The sequence below is a fragment of the Podarcis gaigeae genome (assembly GCF_964106915.1).
Source record: "Podarcis gaigeae genome assembly, chromosome: 16".
NCBI lineage: Eukaryota > Metazoa > Chordata > Lepidosauria > Squamata > Lacertidae > Podarcis > Podarcis gaigeae.
The window spans coordinates 39,726,627-39,752,023 of NC_139693.1; the positions used below are offsets into that span (position 1 = coordinate 39,726,627).

A 25,397-nucleotide genomic window follows, 5' to 3' on the forward strand; every position below is an offset into this window, starting at 1 on the left:
TACCTAGAGAGATGGGCAGCACTCGGGTCTAAATACATTAATACTTAAGATGCTACTGAAATAGTAACATCAGTTCGAACGATATGGCACCATATGTCCCCAAATTACAAATTTGAACTTTTCTCCCACGACAAAATGACTTTGTGGGGAAACACGTCTTTAAAAATCGGGAAAGAAATGATCGTATGGAAGAGGTGGATGAATTTGGGTATACATTTTAATGGACATGTACATTGGTAAAGGCTTTCTGGGAAATGATATATAATGAACTAAAGAAAATGTTTAAAAATACATTTGTTAAAAAACCAGAAGCCTTTTTTACTAGGTATAATAGGTGAAGAGTTACCAAGTGAAGATAAAAGACTTATGCAACGACAGCAGCGAGAATGCTACTAGCCCTGAAATGGAAGGAAGGTGAAGTACCAACAAAAGAAGAATGGCAGATGAAACTGATGGAATTTGTGGAGATGGCGAAACTGACGGGGAAGATCCGAAACCAGGAAGATCAAGTATTTTCTAAAGACTGAAGCAAATCTGTAATTTATTTAAAGGACCACTGTAAATAGTTAAAATCACTGGCAGGGTTGTAATGAAAATTGTAATGTGGATTTTTTAACGATAATTATGGATATTTAATAGATGGATAATGATAAAAGATGCAGCAAACTTAATCTTAAACATGGAACCCATGGAGGGAGGGAAGGAGGTCCGAAGGTTCAAATGTACCTTGCATTTTAATGTTTGAAATGGTTATGTTAAAATGTATAAAATATATAAAATTGTGAACACCCCCCCCCACACCATATTTTTCGCTCTATAGGACACACTTTTTTCCCCTCCAAAAATGAAGGGGAAATGTGTGTGTGTCCTATGGAGCGAATACAGGCTCCTTGGCTTCAGCGATAGCAACGCGAAGCCTCCAAAGCGCAGAGGGAGCGCTCCCTCTGTGCTCCAGAGGTTTCAGGGATAGCCGCCTGAAGCCTTTGGAGCGCAGCGGGAACTCGCACTGCGCTCTGAAGGCTTTGGGAGAATATATATATATATATATATATATATATATATATATATATATATATATATATATATATTTGCTTTCGTATATATATATATATATAAAAATATAAATAATTTGGGTATATTAATGTTAGACCAGCTAATAAATGAAGAGGATGAATATTATATATACTCCATCTTAAGAGACAAATACAGATTACCTACAAATGCTCAATGGCAATATCTCCAGATGAAACACTTGTAAACCACCATCTACAGACCAGGAGCTTTTACAGCCTCAGAGACCCCAGAAATATTGAAGCAGTTGATTAATTCTTATGCCACAAAGAACTGGCCATCAACATATATAAATCTTTGTTATTAGCAAACCAAACTGATATACAGGTACTGAAGGAGGTTTGGAATAAAAAATTAAGAGATCTCAATTTTGACCTTATACAACAACAAAAAATATTTAGAATATACTGGACCCCATTATGTTTAAAAAAGGGCTATCTACGCTATCTAACTGTTGGAGATGCAATAGGGATAAAGCTTCTCTAAAACATGTTTTTTCATTGTCCTATATTGAAAGATTTTTTGGCAGATGGTAACTGAAACTATCAACGGAACTGTACAGAATAACCTTACATTTACAGAGCAAAATATCTTCTGGAATTATATACCCAGCACCTGGAACCTTACAAAAGGACAATATGAATGAACTCTCTGTGCCCTGACCACAGCAAAAAGACTGGTACTGATGAATTGGAAAAATAAAAATGCGGCTCCCTCCTATGACTGGATTGAAGACTTACCATGGACAAATTCAATGATATTTGGAATCCATTCTTACAAATACTGTAGTAGGTTAAGATCTGGTGAAGTACAATAACAACCTTGTAAAATATACAGTTTGGGTCCCCCCTCCCCCCTTTATTTCCCCTTCTACGCGGGTTCTGTTTTTCTTTTTTGTTTTCTCTTATTTACGTCTCATCATGTTTAGTGCACATATAATTATGTACTTTAAAAACTTTCAATAAAGATGTTTTTAAAAATTCAAGACAGAAGGCATGAACACAGTTTCACTGCATTTAATAATAAATAGAGAGAAAGAAGCCCTTCCCCCTGCTACCGACAGGTATGTTATCACCGCACTGGAAACCTACTGTAAATACTATCATTTTGTTCTTTGGATTAAAGAAAACAGCAACACCATCCTTATTCTTTATTTTTTAACTTTTCTCCAGATGGAACACTAGTTCCTGCCTCTGTACAGCAGGATTTAACATTCCTTTATTTAAATCCATGGCACTCCCAATTCAGTTAGAGTTCCCACAAACACAAAATCCAAAGTCACCCCTTTCTATTTCTTAACCTGATAGCTTCTGTTGATGTTAACCTTTCATTCATTCTGTTAAACCTTGGCTTTGTGGCAGTTTGATAACTAAATACAACTAAACTACACATAACAAGAACCTTGCTGGATGAGTCTGAAGGCCCATCAAGTCCAGCGTTCCGTGCTCACAGTGGCCAACCAGATGACCTCTGGGAAGCCCACAAGCCTTCTGCCACTCCTCATCTCAGAAGAAGAGCACCTCGGATTCTGGAGGCGGTACATAACCACCATGACTTCTAGCCATTGATGGTCTTATCCACCTCTCCCAACTTTCAGCTGCAGTGGATGACCCTGAACTCTAGTATTACAAGAGAAATCCATTTTCTGCACACTATGCAGAATTTTAACACCCCCTCCTTTACTCAGTTTTTCTAAACTAAAAATCTTCAAACACTGTCACCTTTCCTCAGTTGCTCCTGTACTATTATAATTTTAGTTACCCTTTCCAGCACCTTTTCCAGCTGTACAAAATAAATTTCCAAGTTGCAGCAACCTGAACTGTACACAGTATTCCAAGTGTGGTCTTGCCTACAGGTTTGCAGAAAGGCATTATAATAACTGGAGTTTTGCCACTGGCCCCAACATGGATTTTGCCTTAGCTGCTTCACACCGTGTAGACAACTTCATTGAGCTCACCACCTGAAACAAATCTGTTCTCGTCATCAATGCAGTTCATACACACTAGGGCATTGCTTGGAACTTGACCAGACTATCAGATTTCTTTTGAGAATGCTATATATTATTCACCCGATACCCTGATTCAAAGGGTCAATTCACATCCTTTCCCCCAGGTGTAATTTAATGTGCCAGACATGCATTGTACCAGGACAGTCACTAGAGAGCCAGGATTGGCTGTGGCTCCCTCCCAAGTAAACACCTGAGTGAGTCACAAACCCAGGTTGGCTATCAAGTGTGGAACAGCCGCCTGTGCCATTTCAAGGAGCTGCTGTGCCCTAGTGTTTCTTTCCCACAACCCTACTGGATCACCTTAAAGGGAAAGACTGGTTTGCAAGTCCTTCCTTAACAGGAGTCTTGTTGTGTTTCAATGGAGATGACGGGCAACACAGATCCAAAGAAAAACTGCCTTCTAACAAGATCAAACTAATTGAACGCCTAGCTCAGTCTTGTCTACTCATTGATCAGCAGCAGCTCACCAGGGTTTGGGGCAGACTCTGATCTGCTCATTTGAACTGGAGTTACCAGGGACTGAACTGGTGACGTGCAAACCATTTACATTGGCCATGGCGAAAGGAGACACAGAGAAGCCAAGGAGGGACGTGGCACAGATCAGTGAGGACTGGGATTTGGCTTTTGTTCTTTTGGCAGAAAGTATGGAGCTAGAAGATCTAGTAGGTTTAAAAGGAGCATGGGGAATGATTCTGTAAGCATCTAAGGAAAGCGTACACTGAATGTACCCTTGCCTTATATATTCTGTCAGCAGACAATAGGTTAATGTAAAAATGAAAGTGCGTGTGTGTGTGTGTGTGTGAGAGAGAGAGAGAGAGAGAGAGACCGACCCACCCAGCAACCATGGTTTATCGTGGCCACAGCTGCAACAGGCCCAGAATAGGTTGTACACCAATGCTTGCTTTATTTATTGTTCATTTGACTTATTTATAGACTACCCTTCACTCTACGGCCTCACAGCACAAACAACTCACAAGGTCATCAAATGATCAACCAACACTATAAAATATTACAATAATAGAACAGGCACGCCTGAAGGATATAAGAGCAGGTGATGAAATTATCCCAGTGTTTCCAAATGTCAACACCTCCTTAAGACCTGGGGAAATAGCTCCTTCTTTTGCTGCCAATGAAAAATTAACAGTATCTGTGCTCAATGCACCTCAGAGAGAAGGCTTGCTCACATGCTGACACCCCTCTACCTAGATTTCTCCTGGCAGCGGGATCACTGATCGTAACTCAGAGACAGTTCATATGGAAGGAGCCACTACTTTGAGATATTGTGTCACAAGTTATGGAGTGCAACATAGGCATCTATGGGCTTGGAATCAAATTGGTAACCACTACCATTACATGGATTCGACCCAGACGTGTCCATCGGCACTCTGGTTGCTGCATTCTGCACTAGTTTCAGCTTCCAGTTCTACTTCAAGGGCAGCCCCACATGGAGTGCACTGATGTAATCCAAGCTGAAGGTTACCAGAACCGTGGCCAGGCCTTCCCAAGCCAGTGGCCACAGCTAGCAAACTGGCTGCTGCTGGGATTAGGCACACCTAGGCACTGAAGTCAACTTGGCTTCAACTGGCAAAGCTAGATTGAACTGCACCCCCAAACTACTCTTGCCTGCTCTTTCAGATGGAAAGCAACTCCATCAAGGGCAGGCTAAATTCAAATCCACAGTACCGCCATCTTGTCTGGGTTCAGCTTCAATTTATTAACTCGTCTCCTGGTAACGGACCAACCACACCGGATTCAGGTGTAACAGAGAAAGAGTTGGGTGTTATCTGTATATTGATGATGCCTTGTTCCAAATCACCTCATGACATCTCATAGTGGCCTTGTATGGCAAGATTAATCCTTGAGGGACCCCAGTGAATAGTTCCCTTAGGGTCAAGTAAAATCTCCCACTGCTACTCTGTCTAAATAATCATGGAGGTGGGAGTGGAACCACTGCAATGTGGTGCCCCCAACTCTCTGAGTTGCTCCAGATGGATGCCATGGTTGATGGTGTCAAAAGCTGTCAAGAGACTGAGAAGAAACAAGAAGGTTGTACCCCTCCCTTCCTCTCCCTTTCCCAACAAGAATCATCCATCAGGGCAAAGTTGCTTTAGTAGCATCATGAACAAGATGAACAGGACACCACAGAGTGGCTGGTCTGGAGCAGGATTGTCCAGCGGCCTGGCACAGACTCAGCACTAGTTTCCACAGTATTTCCTGCACCACAACTTAGGGCTTATCCACACTTGCCTTTCCTCCATGCTTTCCAGGCATGACCCGTGCTTTAAAGCTCCATGTCCAAACATCTTTTTTTTTTTGCTCCAGTGTTCCCTGCAAAAACCTGTTCTTTAAAGTTGAACTGGAGCAAATAGCAATCTGTGGTAAACCTGGACTGGTGTTCTGATGTTTGCTCTGACTGAGCGCTAAAGAGTGGGTTTTCGTGGGGAAAACTCTGGGACAAACAACAACAATGCCATAGCTGTGCCTGGAAAGAGCAGGGCAAAAGGAAAGTGTGGATAAGCCCTTAGTGTGAAAGAACCAAGACAACCCCAAGGCATGGTGGGCGGCTGCACAGACTGGTATTGTTTCCTGCTCTAGACTCATTGAAAAAAGTTGGATGCTGTTGGTGGAAACCACCAATGCATTTTAAATAGGGCGGGGGCACACCTGATAAATTCCATCTTGTGTGTATGATTTTTAGAAAACCCACCCAGTACACCTGAAGTTCCAGCAACACAAATATTTCTGAGTACCCTCCTGTACCCGGCAAACTCATTTAGCATCAGAATATGATTAACCTACACCTGAATACTGCCTTTGTTTTGTACCCACATGCCATTTATGCAGTGTGAAATAATGATGAAGGCTTTTTGAGGTATGGCGTTTAAATATCCATGCCACTAATCTGCTTTGCATAAGCCAGCGATGGGGAACCACTGGCCCTCCTGAAGTTGCTGGACTGCAGCCCTCAGCACCCCTGACCACTGGCCAGGCTGGTTGGGACTGTTGTGAGCCCAACAACATCAGGAGGATAAATGGTTCCTCATTCCTAGCATAAGCAGCACATCAATACATCTTTAGAAATAGTAATTAATTCCAGAGAAAGACTTCATATTTGCTTTCAAAGTCACCCCCAAATTCTACAGTCTTGCTAAATTACACCCCTGGCCCGGAATTTAAAACAAGTTTAAAACTGGGAATCCTCCAAACCTCTTGCCTACAATCTGCCCTGGAATCTTGCTTGCAGAGGGCTGGCCATATGTGTACATTACATAAAGGCCAGCCAAGAGAATCTTCTGTTCTTAGAAATGAACAAGATACTTCATTTAACAAATATGTCGATTCTCTTAAGGCAAGGGGGGTGTCACAAACTAATAGGCATAAAGACTGTATTCGTAGGGAGAATAACCGTGCTCATCTTTTTCAAATGCATTGGTCAAGTCTGGAAGAAAAAAATAGGCTGACATAATGAAGTCTCCCTGTTTCTGCAGAAGTGGATCATGCAACTCTGGGAGTAGAAGCAGGCTCTTCTAATATGACTGACAGCTTCCTCAAAAGCAGGTGGAATCTGCAGTGACCACCCGTTGGCCAAACACAGCTAAAAAGCAGCAGCAAAAGGGGCAACTTTCCTCTTGAAAGTTATCATGGTGGTATGGACAGGAACATAATGGGTCCCGCCCAGAGCTACTGCTGATTTGCATGTGCTAATTAAATATGTATACATGCAAACTTGGGCTTTAATGCCTGGACCTAAATGCCACAGAAGGCTGTATGCTAACTAATTCCTCGTTCAAATCACCCCAGATAAGCTATTCAATTAATCTGCACTGCACCACAGATCAACCAAAACCAGTTCCTTTTTCATTCATTTACCCCAATTAATGTCCCAAATAACCCTGCTCCAGATAAACTGAATTTCCTTCAATTACCCCTATTTGTTACCCCCTAAGCCATAATTAGTTAATTTATTTCCCCAAATATCCTACCCTGTAAACCTAATTACCTCTGGTTCAATTCTCCTTGAATTCAATATTAACCAAGAAACATTCAGGGCTCTTAAAAGAATGTCTGGGGCCTGTGCCCCATAAGCTCATCTCTGGACATGTCCCTGGTTCCGGTGCCTCACAACCTGCCTGAAAAGTACAACCTGAAGAAGCCCCCTAATCCACAACCAGCGAAAGAGGACCACTGACCTTCATGCTGCCTGGCGCTTGGCTCCCTCGTGGAGACTGGGGACCCTCGGTGCAAGTGACTGCTGAAAGCCGTCCCATGGGCTGCCTGGTGGTCCTCATAGGCAAGAGGGCTGTGGCGAGGCTTCCCTGCTTCAGGCACAATCACAGGGGCTCCTCTGGTGATGGAGCCGCCAGAGTTTGTCACTGGGCTGGGCCTGCTTTTCAAACTCTCCTCGTAAGCACTTTTTAAACTCTCCCCGTAAGCTCTTTCCAGAGTCCTTGGGTCCTGCATGACATCCAGGGAATGCAGGGGATGAAAAGTCCTCCCCGGGCTTCCAATAATGGAACGGACATCATGCTTTTTGGCACTTGCCGAAGCGTTGCTGTCATATTTCAGCGGGGTTCCCTGGGGGGACAAGGTGGGAGACAAGAGAGAAAGGTCAGCAAGCTGGCAGGAAAAGGACAGCAGCACGGAAGGTCACAAACGGCTTTCTGAGGCTGCCGCTGGCATTCTAGGCTTCGTTTCGACAGATGAAGGGGGGGGGGGAGGCACACTGATTCGTTTATTTTGTCAGTTAATTCCCATTTGCAGTTTGCCAAGTCTGTATGAAAATTGAGGCCACCGGGTTAGAGCAGAGGAGGGATGGGATGGGATGCAGGGTTGCCATTTGCTCTGCTGAGAAGTCAGGCTTCCCTCTCCACCACCTGCTGTCCCCTGGCAGCCACCATTCCACCAGGCCTTGGCAATGGAGGTCAGAGAACGGATGTCGGGTCAGCTGCCCTGGCAACAGTGCAGAGACCAGAAGCTTCTGGTGCCTCCTTTCCATGAACTTTTCCACCCCAATTGGTCATCAGAAGAACTTGTACCAAAGTTTGTTTATCTCCTACTCCTTCAATAATGCATTTTCTTTTTGTGTCATGTTGTAAGCTTGAGGGCAGGGGTTATCTTTTTTTAGCAGTCTGGGAGCCCATTTTGGCTAAAGAGCATAATAAAATTTATTTAAATAAATAAATAGCATCAGCTCCTTTGGATGCTCTTTCCCATCTCTTTTCAAATTTTCCACTTTCTGGGAACACTTTCCGGCACTAACTTCATTGCTATGGAACCCCTATTACCTGTCACGTTGCAGAGGATTTTGCTACATCTTCTAGCCCAGCCTTTCTCAACCTTGGGTCCCTAGATGTTTTTGGGGCTACAACTCCCATCAATTCTAGCCAGCATGGCCAGTGATCAGGGATGATAGAAACTGTAGTTCAAGAACATCTGGGGACCCAAGGTTGAGAAAGGTAGTTCTATACAGTAAGTTCATTGCACCAAACCATTGGCTACAGAAACCAAACCACAAGAACATGTCACACCAAACAATGGTTAAGGAAGTTCAACCCTCTATTCCCTTCTCCTAAGGTTTTTGCATGTTTGTTTGTTTGTTTTTTAAGACCGAAAGGCTTAAAAAGGCTTATTGAGGGCCAGGACTATCCCACTACTGGCTTTTGTTAGTGAGTCTATGAGCCTTTCTGGCTAAAGGTATTAATACCTGCAGAGCTTTCTTAGTAAAAAAATGTTTAGGGGTACTCTCATTTTCCTACTTATATTGAAATACTGCCCCTCAATGAGGCCAAACTTAGATTCACAAAATGTTTAGGGGTATGCGTACCGCTGCGTCCCCCCAGAAAAAAAAGCACTGAATACCTGCAATAAACAAACTCTGCTTTGACTTGATGTTTGAAATGACAAACCAAGATGCATAAATTAACACACAGTTATCACAGCAACCGGAATGCCCTGGTTTTCCCGTACATTTGGAAGCTCAAACCATGTCTTGGGTTCTAAACTATGGTGAGCACAAACCATGGTTTGGTGTGATATCTGTATTGAGCATCCACTTATGCAGATGAAAGACCAAGCACATTGGGCCCCATGATCATGTCCTATGAATTGCGAATGGACCTAAAAACACATTCAACGTTTCTCCTACAGCTCCACATTGCAAGGAAAGATCAGAAGCGATGGTCAAACTGGCTTTGAAGGAAAGATGTCCAGTGAGGAATCCATGACTAGGAACACTGAAATCACCTCTCTACCTCACAACGGGTGGTCACTTACCACCTGAATGATTTATACCAACCAATAGGTCTGTTCACCATTAGCTACCAATAAAGTAAGCAGAAACCTTAGTATTAAGAAGAGAAGGACATATATTTCATTCTTCCTCTAGGGCAGGACATAATGTGTGATTGGCAGGGAGTGGCGAGAGGGACTGCTAGGCAAAACCATAGATCTGCTGACCTGGGAGCAAAGGGTGCTCCTGGGTCATTAAATGAGACACCTCTCCCAAGGGGAAACAATCAGCTCTGTATAACAACAGGTGGTACCATTTGAGGCAGGATGCTTAATTCACACATCTCAAAAATATGGCATGAGGTAAAGTGGTTAGTCACTCTCAAGGAATATCGACATACCCACCTCATCTCTCCATGGGAACAAAGCAGATTTGTAAACAGCCCTCACTGAGGCCCGGCATAGCTGCTATGGAAACCATCCAAATATTTTATCAGCCCACGCAGGAGACACGAGCCAAAAGCTGACTCATCATTAAATGAATCTGGATCTGCTTGGGTATTTTGCTTGAAACTTGTAGCAGAGGCTCAGCTAGGAGAACTAAAGAGCAAGACCTGGGTTCAAATCACTCTATGGCCATGCTCTTACTTTGTAGCCTTGGAACAACTCCATAACCCAATTTTAGGTGCAGTGCTGAGATAAATCAGTGGCTTCCTATCCTGGCTTTTTTTTACTAACTGGCACCCTCTGTTTGGAAGTAGTAGTAGTAGTAGTAGTAGTAGTAGTAGTAGTAGTAATAATAATTTATACCCTGCCCATCTGGCTGAGTTTCCCCAGCCACTCTGGGCGGCTTCCAATCAAGTGTTAAAAACAATACAGCATGACCAAGCAATGATGAATGGTGGTTATTTCAAAGCAGATGTCAAGACCCCGGAGTTCACCACTGACTAGAACCCCAAGTCAGAAGCTATAGTGCTACTGACTGCAGATCCCACAGCACCAGGGCCCCTGAAACTGGACCCCCATGGGCACTTCCCACTAGGCCTGAGCAAACTAGTGCCTCCCACACCACCTTGCCAGTCCAATGCTATAGGCTGAAGGTCATAAGAGTGCAGGACAAGTGCCCAACCTCAGGTCAGAGTGTTAATGTATTTATTATTTAAAGTATTTATACCCACCCAAATGTCCTAGGATGGAAATATTTGCAGTCCAAACAAAAAATTACAGCTTGACCCTAAGCAAGATTCTAGTTCTCCCAGAAGGAGTGTGCAGCATAGGAGAGATGGGACAGAGGCAGAGGCCCAGAAGGCCTTAGTTCACCACCAACCCTCACTGGAAGAACCTGCTCACTAGGAGTTCTCCATAGTGCTGAGACAACCAGCCTGGTGTGCTGCCTTGCCTCCTGGGATCGTTTGCAGGACCAGAACATCAGGAAGTGGACAATTCCAATCTCTGCCTCCAGTTACAAATAGCAGGAGCTCCTAAGCAACTGAGCAGAGAAGGACACTTGTGTATTAGCATCCTCCCTGCCCCAGTGCTTCTCTGTTGCGGACTGTGTGGATACCTGGGTAATAGAGCCCTCCTTCACAGGCCTCGTCATCAGAGAGATGTCAGGCGTGCGCCTCAGCTCCTCCCTGGGAATCTCATGGATTGACCTTCCTGCTTCCTTCACAGTGGCAACAAGGCCTTCATGAACTGCTTTCATTTTCAACGGGGTAAAGCTCTCATGAGGCCTGACCTTGTAGGCCTCGGATAAGTCCCTCGGAGGTGTGCTTTCCCTCTTGAGCTGCTTAGCTTCTCTTCTGAGGTAGTCCTCGGAGGCTTCCACGTAAGATCGAGGTATTCCTGGGGAAACATACCAAAAGACAGAATCCATCAATGGGCTTCCTACAGAAAAGTAACTTCTGCAATTCTCTCTTTTATCCTCCAGGTGAAGCACAGCACACAATTTTCAACTCAACTAATCCAGTTAATTTGCAAAAAGGACCATACTTGAAGACCAGAGGCCAAAGCGCAGCCCTGTGGGCAACAAACAAAATGGAACACTAAACATGCCATGAAAATTTCCAGGCCTAATTTAATAACATAGCCCAAAGACCAACATCATTACACAGTCTTTTCTAGCTTACAGAACTGACTTGAATCACTCTGCAGGTCAGACTGTGGTGAGGCTGTCATGAGACTGACTCCACCCCAATGCCAAATTTATGCACAGCCCTTTAAAGTGTCTTCACATGACTGGGACAGAGAACAAAGTCCTCTTCCCCTTACTCTCACTAGCTGACATTGTATTTCTAGCCTCCTGAGCCTGAAAGCCCCATATTGGCAGACTGCTTTATTGTGGGAGGAAGGGGATTCAGGAAACATGCAGGGTGAGTGCAACTCATACCAGCTGAACTCCCCCTTTGTGTCTCCTGAATCCCTTTCCTCCCAGAACTTCCCACAAATTCCCAACAAGTCCCTCATCCTCCTGAAGAGATGATTCAGCTGTTATAAGCAGAAGGCTGGATTTGGCTGGCAGACAACCTACTGCCGGACCCAAAACAGTTGCCAGAAAAGTAAACAAATACTGAATTAGGATTAGAAAAGAGATTATCAGCATGACAGGTTGACAAGTTCTGCACCCAGGTTAGATTTCCATGCTCCCTTTGCTACACATTACCTTGCGTGATGGAGCCCCGGATGTGATGCGGTTCTTTCAAATTGAGGGGACTGTGGCGGTCGGGTGGGATGGCCCGTCCCATTAGACCTAGAGTTGCCCCCCACAAAAGAAGAAACATATTAAGACATTTCAAAATGTGCACTTTTATGCTCCTCTGTTCCCTCTGAGAACTTCTAGAGTTTCTATAACCAAAAAGCCAGACAGCAGAACTGGAATGAAGGGTCTTCCCCTTACACCTCATTTCCATTGTGTTTCCTTTTCATTTTAATTGGACTGTAATTTGGAAACTAGCCCAGCTGTCTCCAAACTGGTGCCCTCTTGGTCCTGCTGGCAGGGGCAGATGAAAGTCACATTCCAAAGAATCTAGAAAGCACCTGGCTGGCAAACGTGGAGTTGCAGCTTGTTCCTTTATTACTTTCTGGCTCCTGCCCCCACCCAACCCACTCATTATTAAGCACATGAAAGCACCACAAGCAAATTATGAAGACCTGCACACAGGCACCTTGCTTCTAATTATGAAGAAATGTGGGGGTCCCCTCCACAAAGGTCCCCAGCAGCACAGAGGCCTCGTTCACAAGGTGCAAGGGAACACGTGTAAATAACTTGGCCATAAGCGCAGGGCCAAAAGTGGCTCCAGTGGTCAAGAAGGCAGTTTCTGCATGTGCTGCAGAGGGAAGTGAGGGGGAGATGGGACTCATCCACCTGGGAAGGGAGCCCATCTAGGAGAAGGAAAACTCTGATCCTAAACCTTTGCTGCCTTGTGGGCTATCTTCAGGAGAGGAAAAGGCTAATCCTACACAAATCCGGAGGGGAGTCCCTAAGATGGTAGGATGGTGCCTTGTACACCTCCTTCCAGCAGCTCCTGCAGCCAAGCTGGCGCCCAACGTCTTGCTCTGCTTTCCTTTGGACCACACCAACAAGGCTTGTCATGTGGGCAGCCCAGAACCTCCAGACACACTGCCCAGGCTTGTGCACCAAGGAGGTCACTTCGGTGCTGCTAACACAGCAGTTTGACTTCACCCCTGGAGGCAAACTCCATTGTCTTGAGACAGATGGATGCTAACAAGAAGAAGGGCAGGGCAGCTGATGTCCTTCCACCAGTGGCCTAACTAGGACTGGGAAAGACACATTGCCCATGTGATCACATTATTAACATGCATTTTCTTGCATGCATTCGAGGTTTTGATGTATTATGTCACTGCAATTCTTTTATTTGTTTTTACTTTCTATTTCTATATTCCGCCATGGAACCTAATGGTGAAGGGTGGGCAAGAATGCTTACTAATAAATAAAAACAAATTTTGGGACTGCACTGGAAGTAAATGGCTTCTGCACTGCTGGCTGTGCCTATGAAGAGGATCCCTCAAGTACTTCAAGAAGAAATATAAAACACTTCTAAATTCCAGCTTACAAAATAAGAGTTAAAAATTGATTGAGATTCTTAAGTCTTTTTGCAGGCTGAAATAAGGAAATAGGTAACCCAGGATCAACAGGGATGTTATATTCAGGTCTTATGGATAGCAGATTCCCAGCTTGTTTGATGTGCATGGAGGCTTATTGTGTTGGATGTCCAAATTAACATTCTCCTCCAACCCTTCCCCTTTCGTTCTGAATGGTTGATTTTAGATGAAAGGAAACAAGAGGAATGAAATAAATCCCGAGAGACAGAAAGCAGCACCAGATTAAAGGACACAGATGCATAACACTGAATGTTTGGATGGAGTGGTCCATATGCCGCCATCAGAGAAGAAGGCATCAGCCACCTTTATTGGAAACCTGATGGATTGGAGAGAGTACACATGAATGGACAAAGCTGCCTTAAATGGGGACCGGCCACTGGTCGATCTAACCCATACTGTCTACTGTGACTGTCAACAGCACTCCGGAGTCTCAGAGAGGGTTTTCCCAGCCACCTGCTACCCAGTGATCATTTTAATTGGAGATGTAAGGGACTGAACTTGGGACCTTCTCCACACAACCTGTGGGCCCTGACATTACACCCCTTCCAAAACACGGCAAGGGCAACTGATGACAAGCAATACAAATTTGACTTGACTGTATCCAACATTGTTTGTGAAAGCCCACCTTCGATACTAGCAGATGGAAGCTCACGCCCAGATAAACCCCGTGATCCTCTCCCTTCCATCATGTCATAGGTCCGTTTGATGCCCATGGCCTCGTGTTGGGCTCCAGAGTTTCTGCTGTTATCTTTGGGACACTGTGCGACAGCACCACCTGAAGGGGGAGAGGTAAAACAAAGCAAAATAAGAGATGCATGAAAGTCCAGATGAAAGATTGCAAGACTGCGGCTCATGCTTAAGGCAGGACCTTGGCCGAGGGGAGTCTCCGAGGCCTCAGTCCAACATAACTCAGCAGCTTTTGTAAACATTCCAGTTTGGAGTCAATTCCCGGGAACCAAGTCATGTTTTCCCTCCCAACTTGCAATTCCAAATTTGGTGGCCTTGTGCTTAGACTCACCCCCAAACTTCCCTAGTGCCTGTCTCTAGCCAGCAGAACACTGCAAGTCAAGTCCAGGCCTGGAGGAATTTGCCTTCACCTTTGCTTTCATCTCTAGAACAAGCCCTTTGTGAATATAGTGGCCCTTCCTTATTTTCTTTATGTACTCCTTTAAGATCTCCCCAACCCCCGCATGCTGCTTATCAATCTGTGGAGAAAAGACAACTCAGAACCACTCCATATCCACCTGAACGCAAAGGGGAAACCTGCCTTTCTCACCAACAGATGGGCTACAACGCTCCAAGCTTAAAAAGCTGAAGGACGAAATTTGAGGAGGAAAAATAGCAGAACAAAGGGGGGCCAGTGCTGGGAACATGCTGCGCAGCCAGAGACCAGAATGATAGCAAGACATCTGCCGTGCCTGATATCCAAACCTCATGCAAGTGAATCTTATCTCTGTACAAGTTCCGAACCCTTTGCTTCCCTTCCGTGAGACCAATTCAGACAACCATTCTTATTTATAGAAGTTCAGATTTGCTGCACAGATGGTACTACAGTCTTTATCCATCTTACGAGAGACAATTGGCAAAGACCCAGCAGTGGTAACCCCAAGCAAACCTTGAAAACTACTCTAAAAACTCCTCCCAAGTTGAAAAAGCTGTATAGATTTTTTTCTGCAATAGCTACTGAAAGGGGCCATGTGTTCGCATGTGTGGCATAACAAGAGTGCACACCATTACATCATAGGAACACTGAAATGAAATATGTGCCCCTGAGTCAGGCCACTGGTCCATCGGAGTGAAGGCTACTCTGAGTTGGGCTGGTACTGAATCCCACCCTTTGCTTCCTCTCTCACCCAGCAACCAAACAAGATATGGGTGTGTGGAAGTAAGCTATTTGGGGTCATAAAAATGAAATTTCTGCCCAAGTTGCCAATTCTTCCTGCTTTTAACAGGCTCAAGTCATGCAGTCAGAGTTTAAAGGAGCTGAGTTTTGAAACACGCGGGTTGTGTATGTGCATTCCTACATCCTGTCATCAACAAACATCTGTGCTCCTCTGTTCTCCCTCTGCTCCCGAGAATGTTTATGGGAAAGGGGGGCAAAAAGAGAAAGAAAAGGATTCTGTAAACATTTCCCTTCCCCACAGAAGAGCTATTAGCAATAAGAATAACCAATCTTCTGCAATTCAGCTTACAGACGCTGTAAGCTTTTGCCTCATTAGAGCTCTTTTCTTGGCAAGTATCACTGTGGCATCAATGTGTTGACAGTGCTCCCCCCTTCCTGTCCACCAGAACTCAATCACAGATTTATTTATTTTTAAGCTTCTCCCTTTCTCGATTTGACACTTCCGTCCTTACAGACTCTGCTAAAATTCCAAAGAGGACTTTCAGATTTCAATGTCTTTCTTTTTAAAAATCCAACTGAGATTTTCTTCCTCTGAAGAGCCAGTGTCCATGTGGCCCAACAGGCTGGTGTTACTCACCCTTGTTTCAGCAAAAACCACCCACCAGGAAAGATGCCTAAACTGTTTTTATCCGTGTTGACTCTGCCAAGAGATTTTTGGGTAACTCTTGGCCAAGTCTTTTGTTCAACACTTGCTATCTGGTTGGGGAAAAGTTAAAAGGCAAGAAAGGAAGAGGAATAAAAGATGCCTTATACGTGATGCCAAGAATTTCCCTGAAAAGAGGGTGGGGTATACTTTAAATGCTTATCCACACTTACTTTGCCCTGCTCTTTCCAGGCAGAGGTCTGCACTTTCACGCTCCATGTCTGAGTGGTTGTGGGTTGGGTTTTGGTTTTTTGCCTGAGCTTTCTCCACGAAATCCCGCTCAAAGCTGAATCAGAGCAAATGTCAATTCAGGTTCTCTGTGGATAACTGTTTGCTCCGATTCAGTTTTAAAGAGTTGGTTTTTGCAGGGAAAGCTCTGGAGCAAAAGAAGAAAAAGAAGAAAAATGCTCAGACACAGAGCTTTAAAAAGCAGACTGTTCCTGGAAAGAGCAGCTGCTATTATTCATTTTATTATTTATTTAGCCTGTATCCTGCCCTTTTGCCCCAAAGGAACCCTGGGTAACAGGGTCTCCACCCCTGGATTAGTAGCTAAAAGTACACACACAATGGTGCCACCTTGCAGGAAATGCTGCACAGGCTTTGCTAGGAATCCCAAAGTACAGCTGGGGCGACAGTGGCCAGATCGACACTCACAACCCACATGCATGAAGTCCACAGCAGAAAAGCTAAGGTCCAGCTGCACAGCCTGGGAGCCATTTTGGACTCACAGCTGTCCATGAAGGCGCAGGTCAATTCTGTGTCCAGGGCAGCTGTTTATCAGCTCCATCTGGTACGCAGGCAGAGACCCTACCTGCCCACAGACTGTCTCTGTTTGAAGCCGTCCAGATGGGCGGGGTATAAATAATAAATTATTATATTATTATTATTATTAGGACCCTTGACAATCCTCTTCTCCAGGTGAGGATACGAGCCCAGAACAAGGGTCTAAAAGCCGACCCTTCTCCTTTGGCAGCCAACATGGCAGTGCTGTTCACATGGCCTGGCTTTAGCTCTGTAGCAAAGACAAGTGGAGGCAGATGGAAAAAATGTTACTGGGAAAGGAAGCCATCCATTTGGAGTGATGTGTAACTTATATGCATGGTGCAGCTGCTGATTTGTGAGAGAGATGCAGAAGGGCACATGGGGCAACACAGATTAGGATCTGGCTCTTACCTCTCAACTGTGCTCAGCACAAAAAGCGATGCAGTCCATTAAAACAGATATTCATGAAATCACAGTTGCATCTTGCCATGCTTCCAGGTCAGGCAAGGCATTTGACATCACACACCATTGCCAATCTGCATATTCTGCAGCCCTAGCACTCGCACTGTTGGGCCCAAAATATGGCCTGCAAGGTTTATCCCATTCATTGAGTATTCTGCCAACTGGGGCAAATCAAGAAGCAGCCCACTCTCTCAGCCTAACCTGCCAAATATTGGTTCACTGCCCTGGCTTCACTCTGACCAGAACTATACTTACCTCTGGCTCTTGTAAATGACTTCCAATAGGCATGACCTTACAAGGCCTGTCAGCAGGTTTATATGGAAGCAGGCAATCCTGCTATGCCTGGTCACCACAGGACCGTTCTCTCTACCTTTTGCAGCTTAATGGAAGCATGAGAAACAAGTGGGCAGGAGAGGTTCCCGTGGCCCATCTGCCCCCGCACTGCAGCCTGCTAGGTGAGGTTTGATTAATTCCCTCCGCTGCTTCTGACCTGCTGGGCTCCTTTGTGGTCTGCTTCAAAATACAGTCAAAGAGGAAAGAGGCAGGAAATGCACACGCTCAAATGACTGCTGAGCTTTCTGAAAACAAAGCCATGTGGGCACACTAGGCCCCAAAGGTTTCTTTCCCATGCTTGGAAGGGGCTTCTCCGTGATGGGTATGTCAATAGGTTCTCCAAAAAATCACATTGTTCTGATTCAGACATGACACTAAACCACAGCAAGAGCCTTATGAGCAGATTGGAAACAATCTCCCCCTGGTTTAAATGAAATACAGTCTGTTGATATGTCTGGACTGTGAAATGTGGTTAGTCTCTAAACTATGGTGCATTGAAATAAGATGGGACTGGAAACCATGGTTTGATCTTGGCTTGTTTGAATAAACAATACTTTAAAAAACGCCAGAGTTTGTCTTTGCCAGATATACTGACAAACCAAAGTTATACTTTTAACTGGAAGCAGAAACTTCCAATCTCCTCTTATAGCACTAGTTGAGGGAGAAGGGAGGGTTTGAGCAAGAAAATCAAGCACACCTTAGTGTTATGTCTGAGCTGGGCTAATATTACTAACCACTTTGCCACTCCTATATAACATATCCTGCCACATTTTCAAGGGATGCTACTGGCTCCGTCATGCAAAGCCTTCTCTCACAAGTGGTGCCAGAGAGGAATTTGGACTCACCATCATAGGTCAGGACATGTCCCTTCTTCCCCTCGTAAATGACGTGTCCCTTGGGCAAGGCGTCCTCTCTCACTTTCTCCGCTCTGCTGGGGCTGTCTTCTCCGATTATCCTGGTAATGGTTCCTTTGTACAGCACTTCGGCTGGGGTACCCTTGGAAAGAGACCAAGATCCATATTTAACAGTGTCATAAACAATTAAGGCAGAAGCAGAGTGGGAATGTGAGCGCACGCACACGCACACGCACACACACACACACAGATGAACACACTGTTCCAACAGACAAGTTGGACAAAGGGGAGAAAGAGAAGCAAACTCCATCCTGCAATGCCACTTGCTGTCACAACCAACAGATATGTTCAGCTTAATTATTGATGGGCACAATCACTGTGGCCTGAGTTTTGTCCAGGACAGTGGGGGGTGGGGGGGTGGCGAAGGTTAAGTGTTTCATCTTAGGTTGCTGGGAAGAGATGAGGTGAGAGGAAGATGGAAATGACAGGCACCACAATTCAAGAAGATGGTGCGAGCCTGAGACCTGGTACGGCAGATTTTCTGTATGTGAAGCTGAAATGGATGCCAACACCCACGCACACCCACACCTCTCCAGGTTTCTTTGATTTCTTCCTTCTCCCTGCACTGACCCTGAACCTCTGTATTGTAGAAAGGGACCAGTGGGGATTTATGCCGTTGTGCATTTCAAAAATCAGCTTCCATTAGTCATAGTTGGGACACACCTTTGAATGTGTGGAAGCAAATGCCTCTTAAAAGAGGAATCTGCTGTGTGCTAAGTCAGGTCATTGGCCTAGCTCCTCCAGTCGTTCTCAACCTGGTGCCATCCAGATACTTTGGACTACAAATCTCATCAGCTGCAGCCACCTTCCCAGTCTGGGTGCCTGAGAGCCTCTTGCCTGAGTTGCTGATAGTAAAATCTGGGCCACGGGGTATGCACTGAGTTCTGGTCCTACCCACCGCCATCCACAATTTGTACAGGAGTAGAGGAGTTGTGCTTAGAAATAGTTCTCTTGAGGCCCACCTTCCCTAGCAATTATTGATTTGGGGAAAGGAATAAAAGGACCACACAGAACCATAGAATTGTAGAGCTGACCCAAGGGGGGCACAGGTGAAAAACACATAAATGGGGGGCAACGGCATGAGACTAGGGGGCCACAGTGGGAAGTGAGAAGTGAAGAAAACACAGAAGTAACTGAGAAAAGAAAACAGAAAAGAAAACAGAGAAGTGAAGAAAATAGAAAACAGAGTAGAGTGAAGAGAAAGTGACCGTGCTTCCCAGTGGATGGAGCACCATGCGCACTTTGCAGCAATGTCCTTTCCTCTTCCTTCTCCCTCCCATTTTCGCACTCTATGCTGCCTGCATCTCCTTTGTCATGGGCAAGGTGTGTGGGTGCAGCAGGGTTAGTGGGGGGGGGGGCTGTTTCTTTGTGCAAGTATTACTGTGAAAGGAGGTGATCTGTGGGTATCCCTAACAGCAATATAACCGGATATAAAGAAGCCTTTTTTCTTGTCACCAAGCAGAAGGGTCACATTGATTGAGAAATCAATTTTGATGTACCGGTAATTGTATTTTGCATACATTATAAAAATTATAAATAAAATATAATCTATTTACAAACAAAACATTTCAACCGGTAGGACAGGGGGCCACAGGAAGGAAACAAGGTCAGAAAGGGGTCACGGTTGGAAAAGGGTTAGGAAACACTGATCTAGTCCAGCCCCCTGCAATGCAGCAATCTTTTGCCCAGTGTGGGGCTCAAACCCATGAGATTAAGTCTCATGATCTACTGATGTATTCTAGAAAAATATTTGTTTGTTTATTTAAAAACATTTCTATATCGCTTAATATCTCTAATGAGTGCATAGTCTAAAATACAAACAGTATATAATTAAAACAGAACCACAACCTAAAACCAGTAGCACAGCAATATAAAAACTCATAAAACCACATAGAAGTGAATAAAGCGGAAATCATAAGACTCAATCATGTAAAAACAGGGTTGAATCTTATGGCTCAAGTTGTCTAAAGATACTTGTGGCTGTTGCAGAAGGAAGGACATTCCACAAAGACATGCCTTGCTTCCCTATTCACAATCCCAGACACAGATTTGAGATCACAGCTTGCCCTCTTCAGGCATCAAATCTAGGTAAGTGAAGACTACCAGAATGCAATCCTATGTATAAGTGGCATTTGTTGGGGGGGGGGGGCAGTAGCTAGGCCACGTATTTTAATCCTACCCCTCCTTGATTCAGGAAGACATATCAGGTGAGCGGATTGCTGAGCTACCGGGATGATTGCTTGGAGAACATGTTTGTCTTTACAAGGAACTGATGGCTCCAGGGAGTAAGGCTAAAGGAATGGAGACTGGAAAGAGATGAACAATGCCCAGCCAGGACTCAAGACACAGAACCAGAAAGAAGCAATCAAGAATATCGTGATTCAGCTCTTAACACATCGCTGGAGGTTGCTCTGAGAGCTTCCCTGTTCAATGTAAATGAAGTGCGCTGTTCCTCCGCAAGAGGCACAACGGCGCTGTTTTCCGTACCTCGCCTGTTAGCCCAGCTTGACTGAAAACATTTGGTGGCAGCTTTCTACATCTTCAGCTGAACTTCCCCTTTACAGCAGATGTGCTCAGAGGGGATTTGAAAAGAGAGGGGTGGCAGGTGGCTGTGGAGAACACAACTCACCTTTAAGCATCTGCATTCTGCACATGCGGCTTATGAATGGGTAGTATTGGCTGTCGCAGCCAAGCAACAAGAAACCATGATTAGCCCTGGAGGATGTTGGGTGGGTGGGTGTGCACACACACAGCACTGTGCACAAGAGCGCATTGCCAATCTAAAGTCCTTCTGTGTAGGAAACAGTGTGTAAACGTACATAAATCACCATGTGTATTAAGTGCCTAACACAAAGCCTTTCATTACACGGACATATGATGTATATGTATCGGGAAGTTGGAAGCACAATGGGGGCTTCATTTCACCCAACAAAATATACATGTGCCTGCAAAATAAGCACAGAAAATGTTCAGTGAAGGAATTCTAGTGCATTAAGGTGCTGTAGCAAAGCATTAAGTGCTGTAGAAAAGATTAGCAACCACCTTCAACTCCAACTTGGGACGCACAATAATTTGCTACCCCCCCCCCAGCAGCTGAAGTAGTAGGGAGAAAGATAATGGAGGGGGGGAGCTACCAAGAGAGGGGGAGAATGACAGAAAGAGACAGAGAGAGGACTGGCAGGCATCCCAAGCTGAGCAGAACTGTTGAAGACTGCCTCAAGGCAGGGAGCCAGCTGAGTGCGCTTAGCCCAAACCAGCATGGTGAAGGTCAGCACCTTGCAAGTGACGTCTAAGCATCCATTAAAGGATCAGTTCTGAGCCCCAGATCCACCACCCCCCCCCACTCCTGCAAAGGCAGAGTTGTTCTACATGGGACAGAAATCCTCCATCCTTGGTCAGCCCATTGAGTTTGAGGAAGTAAGATATGATCAATAGGATTTAAACCTGAATGCAAATCCTAATGGTTGGGGTGTGACATTGGCAATTTAAGAACCAGTAGGTGTGAATGATTAATGCGGGTGGTGCTGTGGTCTAAACCACAGAGCCTAGGGCTTGCTGATCAGAAGGTCAGCGGTTCAAAGCCCTGCGACGGGGTGAGCTCCGGTTGCTCGCTCCCTGCTCCTGCCAACCTAGCAGTTCGAAAGCACGTTAAAGTGCAAGTAGATAAATAGGTACCACTCTGGCAGGGAGGTAAACAGTGTTTCCGTGCGTTGCTCTGGTTCGCCAGAAGCGGCTTAGTCATGCTGGCCACATGACCTGGAAGCTGTACGCCAGCTCCCTCGGCCAAAAAAGCGAGATGAGTGCCGCAACCCCAAAGTCGTCTGCGACTGGACTTAACTGTTAGGGGTCCTTTACCTTTTAGGTGTGAATGATTAAGGGGTTAAAGCACTTCAACTGCTATAGTTTTGAGCTGATGCGCAGTTTTCAGTATTTTTTAAAACCAGCATTAAACTAAAAGGAAGCCAACCTCAGCCATTATTATTTGCCTCTGCCGTCTTCTGCAACCACTAAGTGCCCTCCGCTTGTTTTTGGACAGCAGCCCCCAGCCATGCTAGCAAGCACATCAGAAGAGCCGAGGGGCACCTGGCTGGAGGAGGTGGAGCGAGTGCAGTTCTGGATCTCCCCATGACAGGCCTTCTAGCGGCAGCTGAGCTCTTATTTATCCTTCCCAGATAAGGAGCCCAAAGTGAGGGCAGAGGAATCCAGAGTGTTTAGAAAGCAGCTTTATAGATCTGAACACCAGCCAGCCAAAAATCTCTAAGGGAAACAGAGTCTCTCTGCTCAGTTTCCAGATAAAGCAATAACTCAGCAGCCCAAAGTGATCACCCACTTGGCAGGGATTCTGCAGCTGGAGATGACGGATGGGAGTCGGAACTCTCTGGTGTGTGTGTGTGTGTGTGTGTGTGTGTCCGAGGGACAACGCCTGGAAGAAGACTTAACCCATCTGGCAGCCCACTCTGTTTCCCTTGACTACTAAATGATACACTGATTTGGGGAGAGGGGTTTTAGGAGCCGCCAAGCCTTTACCCACATTAGCGGCAGACCAAAGCCAGAGAGCCGTAAAAGAATGGCTCCTTGCCTGCCTTGTTCCTTTTGCATTTCCTCACAGAGCCTGGTCTACTTCTCAGGCTAACAAGGCAGGGGCGGACCCGGGAGTAGGTGGGGGCCTGTTACACACATTGTTCTCTTTCTGTGCCAATTCAGAATGTCAGTATTTCAATAAATCCAAGAGGGAGGGCAGAGCCTGGCACAAGTAACTGGTTGTCATTTGTGCTGCTCAAGTTGTACCTCTCCAGAACATAAATGAAACTTTATAAGGAATAATAAAAACAAGACCCAGGTCCACTTCAGTAAGTCACTGTGAGGTTTATAACTGCAACATGGGAAAAAATATATTTACACATGCACTTCCAATGAATAACAATTCCTAGAATATCAATATTGCTAGTAAAAATTATGTAATAAAAACTGAAATAAGAAGAACAATCTGAGTGAGAGACTGCTGGTGTCCTTCTACCGAGGCTCCATAGAGAGCATTCTCACATACTGTATTTGTGCCTGGTTCTCCAGCTGTACAGCTAGGAAGAGGAAGGTGCTCCAGAAGGTCATAACCACAGCCCAAAGGATTATTGGTCATCCCCTCCCATCTTTGGAAGAACTGTACGGTTCCCGTTGTCTTAGGAAAGCAAACAATATCCTGCAGGATGCATCTCACCCGGGACACAGTCTGTTTGTACTACTGCCTTCTGGCAGGAGATACAGAAACATCAAGTCAAGGACAAATAGACTGAAAAATAGTTTCTATCCAAGAGCTGTGGCCTTCTTAAATGCAGTAACTCGATAGTGTGACCTGGGAGTTTGATGGGTGTGGGTGTGGGTGTGGCTGGAATGTGGTTTGTTTGGTTGTTGTTGTTGTGTTGCTTTTGTTGTTTTTAAGGGATGGCATCCAATTTCGTTGCACTTGTGCAATGTTGCACTTGTGTAATGACAATAAAGAATCTATCTATCTATCTATCTATCTATCTATCTATCTATCTATCTATCTAAATTATTTTATCAAGTTGTAAACTGCCTTGGGTGTTTCAGATGGAGAAAGGTGGGAGAGATTTATTTATTTTAGTCATTTACATGCCACCCAACAAAAGAAGTTCACGGGGCAGTTTATAACAAGACTGTAGTTTGTCCTACTTAGGACACAACCTGCTAACATTCCTTTTCATGAGGATGCTCCAAAGAATGGAACTTCATCCTATGCCTAATCCAAGCATCTGGTTTTGGCCACAAATAGATGCATTTACCGTCCGACGGCACGAGAGAAGCAGAATTTCCAGCCAAGAAAGCATCGCTCCTAAGCTTATGAGGCAAGAGTGCACCAAGTTAAATGTTGCAGTTAGAACGATTGTGGGATGCCCCTCTTGACACATCCACCTCCCTGCCCTGTGCCTTCAGCTCCATCAGGCTTCTCAAGCCTTTTCACACTGGGTTGGACTAGATGACCCTCAGGCTCACTTCCAATTCTAGAATTCTATGGTTTTCCATCTGTCAGCAAACTCCCATGTGTTGTTCAGCCTTGACCTAGGCCCCTTGGGCTCCACAGCCTCTCTGCACAAACGGAGAAATGCACTCAAGTACACAGGTCTCCCACATGGCAGGGGAAGGTGGACAAGCGCTTTCTCAGGGAAGCTTGCCTCCTGAGGAAGTTCCAACCCAATTTTCACTGACCCCTGGAAGCAGAGAAGAGACCTACGTGTGTGATGGATCCTCGATACGTGATGGGAGACTCCGATGGCGGCCGTGGGCTTGGGGTGCCTTTCGTGATGCTGCCTCCCGACAACGAGCCCAGGGATGTTCCTGCAGGATACAACCATGTCAAAAATGCCGCCAGCCTGGAGGAAGCCCAGGCACTGCAAATGAAGGCACTGGTGGGTAGGGGGTGCTTTTAGACAGGGGTGGGGAAACTTTTTTCAGTTTTTTCTAAGGACCGTATCAGCACCCGGGCAACCTCCTGAGGGCCACATGCCAGCAGTGGGCGTGGCCAGAAGTAAAAAGGGGCAGGGCAATGGGTGTAAATTTCTGGTTTCTACACACCCTTCTCTGCTCTCCCGTTCAGGCAGCCAAGACTTCAAGGGCCCATTCTAGACAGGCGAATACACTCAGGGGAATGAAGCAGAAGCAGTGAGGGGGGGCCTGGAGAGGACAGCGGCCTGGGGAGCTGCAACTGGCCCCCAAGCCTGAGAGCCCCCGGCCCCACCCCTGCTTTTAACATTTGCCAGTTTCTAGGGCGCTTCTGGACACTTAGGAGGTCAGAGGTGACATTTAGGAAGAAACAACTTAGCTATGGACGTTTCCCTGTTTGAACTCCTCTGATGCACGCAGGCAAGGCCACTCTTGGTCCAGTAAGCCAGACCAAAACAGTATCCGCCCGGCCGTATAAGCCATGCAAACAGCTCC

At 45.4% G+C, this 25,397-nt stretch overlaps 1 protein-coding gene across 50 annotated transcripts in view; it reads right to left on the reverse strand.

Annotated features, from left to right (window-relative positions):
* Positions 1 to 25,397, reverse strand: part of NCOR2 (nuclear receptor corepressor 2) — a 354,299-nt gene that overhangs the window by 26,911 nt on the left and 301,991 nt on the right. For 42 of the 50 annotated variants that reach the window (XM_083716710.1, XM_083716707.1, XM_083716703.1 and 39 more), the window contains 6 exons: positions 24,694 to 24,797; positions 18,378 to 18,528; positions 14,055 to 14,204; positions 11,970 to 12,056; positions 10,872 to 11,152; positions 7,270 to 7,654 (listed from right to left, as the gene is read on the reverse strand). In XM_083716710.1, coding sequence (XP_083572836.1) covers positions 7,270 to 7,654; positions 10,872 to 11,152; positions 11,970 to 12,056; positions 14,055 to 14,204; positions 18,378 to 18,528; positions 24,694 to 24,797 — 1,158 coding nt within the window. The remainder of the gene's footprint in view (positions 1 to 7,269; positions 7,655 to 10,871; positions 11,153 to 11,969; positions 12,057 to 14,054; positions 14,205 to 18,377; positions 18,529 to 24,693; positions 24,798 to 25,397) is intronic. The other 8 variants (XM_083716739.1, XM_083716738.1, XM_083716725.1 and 5 more) reach the window with 1 other exon arrangement.